The sequence below is a fragment of the Dipodomys ordii genome, unplaced genomic scaffold (assembly GCF_000151885.1).
Source record: "Dipodomys ordii isolate 6190 unplaced genomic scaffold, Dord_2.0 Scaffold1, whole genome shotgun sequence".
Lineage (NCBI taxonomy): Eukaryota > Metazoa > Chordata > Mammalia > Rodentia > Heteromyidae > Dipodomys > Dipodomys ordii.
This window is the reverse complement of record NW_012267217.1, coordinates 52,784,591-52,790,699: the sequence shown is the minus strand read 5'-3', so window position 1 is coordinate 52,790,699 and position 6,109 is coordinate 52,784,591. Positions and strand designations below refer to the sequence as shown.

Sequence of the window (6,109 nt, the reverse complement as noted above, 5' to 3'; positions counted from 1 at the left end):
CGGGGCTGCGGGCCGGGCCGGGTGGTGGGCAGCCGCCGGCGGCCGCCGCGCAAACTCGTGCCGCTCGCTTACAAGCAGTTCAGCCCCAACGTGCCGGAGAAGACCCTGGGCGCCAGCGGGCGCTATGAAGGCAAGATCGCGCGCAGCTCGGAGCGCTTCAAGGAGCTCACCCCCAACTACAACCCCGACATCATCTTCAAGGACGAGGAGAACACGGGTGCCGACCGCCTCATGACCCAGGTGAGCGCGATGCGCCCTTCCAGCGCGCTCCCGGAGCATCGTGCCACCTGCCCGGCCCTACCCGCCCCCCTGGCACCTTTGGTCGACTGCCTGGCACGCCCCCCTGGCACCTGCCCCTCTGTCCTCTCCAAGCCCGGGTGCCTAATGAAATCAAGACGGGCCGGCCAAGGGTCCTTGTCGGGAGCGTCGGCATCCCCATCTCCATCCGGAGACTGGGGGGTGGGGGAAGAGCGGCCCGCTGCCCAGCCTCGCAGCCCAGCACGCTGGCCGCGGCCGCCCTACCCGACAGTGCTGGCAGCTCCGGTCGAACGCGGCACCCAGAGGTCCCTCGATCCGCTTGCCTCCCCCTCCCCGCCCCCCGAGCCCCCGGGAGCCACGCGGCTCCTCCCGGCCTCACACCCCGCACGGCGGCGCCCTTTTTATTTCATAACCATTTGGCACTCCCGAAGCGAAGGAGCTCCCCGCACGGTTCCATCGCCGCCGCGCGCGCTCCGCCCGCTGGGCCGCCCGCTCCAGGGGCGGCGTCCGGGCTGGGTCTGGGGTAAAGGAACCGCGGGGAAGAGCGAGGAGGCGGAGGTGGCCCAGGGGACCCGCCGGGCGAGCCCACGTGTCTGTCGCGAGAGCTGAGCGGCGCGGCTGCGGTTAAAGGGTGGGGTGCCGGAGCCCTCCTGCTTTGGGACGGAACTCAGGGCATCCCGGGGGCTTGGGAGCGAGGACGGGGAGGTTTGGTTGCTAGCGACAGGGATGGCGAGGGAGTCGAGGAGCTGACTGTAGTCTCTGCGCGTTCCCGGAGTAGGACTCCCCACCCCCCTCCCGCTCCGCTAGAGAGCGGGACGCGAACTTGCTGTCTTGAAAGCCGGTGCGCCCTCTTTTCTCTGGGAGCTCTCTGGTCTTCACCCGCTAGCGGGCGACCAGGCTTTCTAAATCCTTTAGGACCAGCAGCGAAACCTCGGCCTTCAGCCTGCGCCCTGGCGCCGGGGCCGGCCGGCCGCTGTCGGGGCCGAAGGTTGGCTGGTGGCCGGGCCGGGCCGGGCGCCGAGGAATGCAGATAAGGATCCGGGCCACAGCCTGGGCAATCATTGACAGCGAGCGCCCGGGCTCTGCACACGAAGGAGGGGGAAGTAGGGGACAGGCGGGAGGGAAGCTCACGGGACGCACATACGTGGGCGCCTAGAAGCTGGGCGACCAGGACCAGGAAGGCGGATGGTTCCCCCCCTTTCACCCGCTCCCGGGCAGTGAGCGCCCCAAGCCGGGTGGTGCGTGGGGAAGAACCAGCTAGGTTGTAGCTATTGTTGGCTCCTAGAAGGCCGAGTCCAAGGGTCTGTGAGGCCCTGGGTCCGTGATAGTGGGGGTGCATTGAGACGTGGGCTGCCCACACCTGACGGGCCCCTGCACCTTGGAGTGGGAGGGCTGCTTCCAAGCACCCTTCTTGTACATAAAAAACTCCAGCCCTGAAGCCCCTTATCCCCAGATTACTGCATGGTCCCTTGGACTCTCGACCCCCGCACACTTCCCCCAGGACTCGGTTCTACTCCCCCCCCCCAATTCCTGGAGATCAAAGGCTCCGCTTCCGGGTCTCTTCACCAACTGAGGCAAAGCTGAGGTCGCCAAGCCTGTATGCGTGCAGCTGGCAGATGAAGCCCCCCCCCGTCCCCCACGGCCCCCAGCAGGCAGGCGGGGCAGTAGCCCACCAGCTTCGGGTTGTCTGCACTTTACTTGCCCCGCGGGTGCGGGAGGGCTTGTCATCAGAAGAGGGAGCAGCCACAGCTCTGTGCCATTCGAGGGATCCAGACAGGCCTGGGATTCCCCTTCAACACACCCCGCATCCCAGGCTGCCCGGGCGCCTCTGCACCTGCCGTTCCTCCAGGCCGGTCCTTCCCCGGGACCACAGGCTTGAGGCGGCGGTGACACCTACTGGGCGCCTCGGGCCTTGCATGCCTAGCAGGACAGCCTCGGGCGACAGCACGGCTACCCAGAGGGACCGGTAGTTGGGAAAATGTACCCCATCTGTGGAAGGACCAGAGGCTCGGCTAGGGAGAGATTCCACAGGAGGAAGGGAAGAGGGGCACTCCCGCTACCCGACAACACCGTGAGGGTGCAGTGCCCCCCCCCTCGCCCTGCAGATTTGTGGTGCCACCATGTGGCTCAGTTCCCTGGGCGCGCCTGGCTGCTAGAATAGGAGAGAGCACTTTTGAGCCCCGCTATCCAGAAGGGAAGATAAAGACCCCTTCCTGTGTCGGGGGGATGTGTGAGTCTGGGGCAAGCATCTGCCCCTGGCCGGCTCCTCCCCTCTCACGCGGACACATTCCTCCCCCAGCGCTGCAAGGACCGTCTGAACTCGCTGGCCATCTCCGTCATGAACCAGTGGCCCGGAGTGAAGCTGCGGGTAACCGAAGGCTGGGATGAGGACGGCCACCACTCAGAGGAGTCCTTGCACTATGAAGGCCGCGCGGTAGACATCACCACCTCAGACCGAGACCGCAATAAGTATGGACTGCTGGCGCGCTTGGCAGTGGAGGCTGGCTTCGACTGGGTGTATTACGAGTCCAAGGCCCACGTGCATTGCTCGGTCAAGTCCGGTGAGCCGCTGCCTGGGGGCTGGGCCAGGGGGCGGGGCCGCAGGGAGTGGGCAGGCAGCACAGGGCCTGCCAGGGCCCCGAAGGTGAAGATGCCCAGCCGGGGATGGAGGCAGGGACCCCGGGGAAGAGGATGTACGCGCCACTCTCGCGGGCAGCTCTTGACTGCCTGCTCTTCCCGGGCTTCCTAGTGTCAGGTCACCAGGGAAATAGGGCCTGTCCCACCACCTGGGCGCTGACCTGGCCGTCCAGAGCTTGTCACAGGACATTCATGACAAAGCAGGCTGGACAGATGAAGGAAGCCAGGCTGGCAGGCAACCTCTCCCCTTTCCAGACCCCTGGCAGAACAAAACACAGTGGGGCCAGAGTGTGCTCAGACACCAGTATGCCTGATCAAGAGGGCAGAGGTTCACTCAGCTGCAGGTCAGGTCTCCTGTAGGGGCGCAGGCGTCCCCCACCTCTCCCCTAGAGCACCGAAGCTGGACCTTTTGGGGCAAAGCCAGTCACCAGAGCCAAAATAAACAGAGTGGACTCAATAAAGTGGATTTTGCCAAATTGGCAGCCTTGTTGATCAGAATTGGCAGGCACTGGAGCCTTGCCTCTCTCCCACAAGTCATACCAGTATCCTTGTCGCCTACACTGAATCCTGTTCATGGATGCTTCACATGATTGCTTGTGCAGTCACCAGTCTGGCCCCTTCTGGCTTCAGGTTCAATCCTCTGTACAGCTACATGTAGTACTGCAGTGACAGACCCGGCACACGGAGCCCAGGCCTCCTTTTGCTGTAGTCCCAATCCTACCTGAGCTCATAGTGATAATTCCACAAACCCTCAGCCACAGGCCGACCCTTCAGTTCTGCACCTTCTCTGCTGCGTACTTGATGTCACATCCACACCCTTCCAACACTCGCCCAGGGCCAGCTCCCCCAATGGCCACTTGCATTCATACTGATCCCCAAACCATCCTACCTGCTGATGTCACTGTGTCCTGTCCCCCCACAAAGAACCAGCACATGAATCAAACATGATAACTTTGACCTTGCCCTTAATCCACTTCTGACTACTCACACAGCTATCTGCTTCAGGAGTCTGGGTCAGTCTCATGGAGCAGTCTTCCTCTCCCTTCCGTACACTCATACGGCCCTCTCTGTCACAGATCTTGGGGTGTCAGTCTGGAATGGCAATTTTTTTTGAAAACATCTGAGCAAAGTGTGAAGACAGCCCATCTGGACCCCAGAGAAACTAAGATTCCCCAGTCCACAAGGCTAGGGTCACAAATAACAGCTCAGCTGATCCCTGGTCTCTGACTACATCCCAGTATTGCTGGGATGCAAGAGATAAGTTATCACCTAACCTTTAGGAGACCCTTTCTTCTCACCCACGGGAGCCCCAGTGTGTGCCTCTCATTGGCAAAGGGTTGAGTTAGGGAGAAGGGTAGGCAATCACGATGTGACTGGGAGTGGGTTCAAGCTTGCAGGGGTTGGAATATTTTAATAGGGGATCTCTGGGAGCAAGAGGAGCTCTGACCGGGTTGGGAGGGCTTGGGAATCCAGGCCCCTCAGCAGTAACAGCTTCATGTCCCTTCTTCCCACAGAGCACTCTGCTGCTGCCAAGACAGGGGGCTGCTTCCCCGCTGGAGCCCACGTGCGCCTCGAGAGCGGGGCGCGTGTTACCCTTTCAGCGGTGAGGCCAGGAGACCGGGTGCTGGCCATGGGGGAGGATGGGAACCCCACATTCAGCGATGTGCTCATTTTCTTGGACCGTGAGCCAGACAGGTTGAGAACTTTCCAGGTCATTGAGACCCAGAATCCTCCACGCCGTCTAGCGCTTACACCAGCCCACCTGCTCTTCACTGCTGACAATCACACAGAATCGGCAGCCCACTTCCGAGCTACATTTGCCAGCCACGTGCAACCTGGCCAGTATGTGCTGGTGGCAGGGATACCAGGCCTGCAGCCTGCCCGAGTGGCCTCTGTTTCTACACATGTGGCCCTTGGGGCTTATGCTCCGCTCACAAGGCACGGAACACTGGTGGTGGAAGATGTGGTGGCTTCTTGCTTTGCAGCTGTAGCTGACCACCACCTGGCTCAGTGGGCCTTCTGGCCCCTGCGACTCTTTCCTAGCATGGCATGGGGCAACTGGGTCCCGGTCGAGGGTGTGCACTGGTATCCTCAGCTGCTCTACCGCCTAGGGCGTCTCTTGCTAGAAGAGGGTAGTTTCCACCCACTGGGCATCTCTGGGACAGGGAGCTGAAAGGACCCTACCACTGCCTTCCTGGAACTGCTGTGCTGGATCCAAAGGCCTCCCAACAGGATCCCTGGAAGGGATCTGAGCCTCATGAGGACGCTGGTCCCAGCTTCTCCTCTGGAGTGGGGAGATGCACCATTGAGACTTGACTGGGCTCCTGTCCCCTACTCTCATCTTGGTGTAGTGATAGAGCTGCAAGCTGAGCTGTCACAAGGATGGTGGGCTTTCCTTTCCTAGAGACCTGAGACCAGCCTGCCATTGCTACTATTTTACACCCTGCCTCTCGCCATGAGGAGGGTCCATTCCATGTCTTTGGACCTCTTAATCCAGTCTTTCATGGGGCCTGGGTTTCTGACTTTACTGTTGGTAACAGACCACAGTATGAAAAGATTCTGCCCGTCGGTGGGCTTGCACCTCAGTTGATGCTGCTAGATTCCCTGGGAGCCAGCAGGGAGCTGGCTGGACTCATTGCTGCCCAGACTCCAGAAGGCCACAGCCAGCCCGTCCGTCCTGAGGCCTGACCTGCCCCGCTGACCACACTCCTCCAGACCCACCCTGAGATTTTTTTTACTGTCAGGGGGCAGAGTTCTCTGCCCTGGCAATGTGACCATAGTACCTGGAACTGTGAGGGAGGGGCCTGAATGTCCTCGCTACCCCTGCCCAGGCTAGGCTCCCTTTTCTGCTGACCCATGACCCCCACCCCCTCCTCCGGTCAGTCTTCCCCACCTTATTTATTGGCATGGAGGGGGAAGCTCATGGGAGAATTTTGGGAATGTTTTGGTCTTCCTTTTGTAATAAAATTATTTAAGTTGTTAGAGTTATGGAGTCTGGAATGCTGAGTGGGGTCAGTACACAGAGTTTGGAGTCACAGAAAGCTCTCTGTAGGAGTTTGGTTCCTGGCTTGGTGCCTTCTTCCAAGGACAAAGTTTTGGAGTTCCCACCCTCTATGTAGGCCCTGTCTCACCCAACAACTCTGCAAAGTCCCAAAGCCTGGGCCAGGCAGAGCCTTTGTACACAGACCCCAAAGTGTGTCCGAAATATGGTTGG

General features: G+C 60.8%; 1 protein-coding gene across 1 annotated transcript; it reads left to right on the top strand.

The window, feature by feature from the left end:
- Positions 1-6: 6 nt before the first annotated feature.
- Ihh (indian hedgehog) lies at positions 7-5,877 on the top strand (the record flags this gene model as incomplete). Its single annotated transcript, XM_013034260.1, has 3 exons — positions 7-240; positions 2,558-2,819; positions 4,410-5,877. Coding segments are annotated over 3 exons (1,155 nt in total), but the record flags the coding sequence as incomplete, so codon positions are not given.
- Between the last annotated feature and the right edge of the window lie 232 nt (positions 5,878-6,109).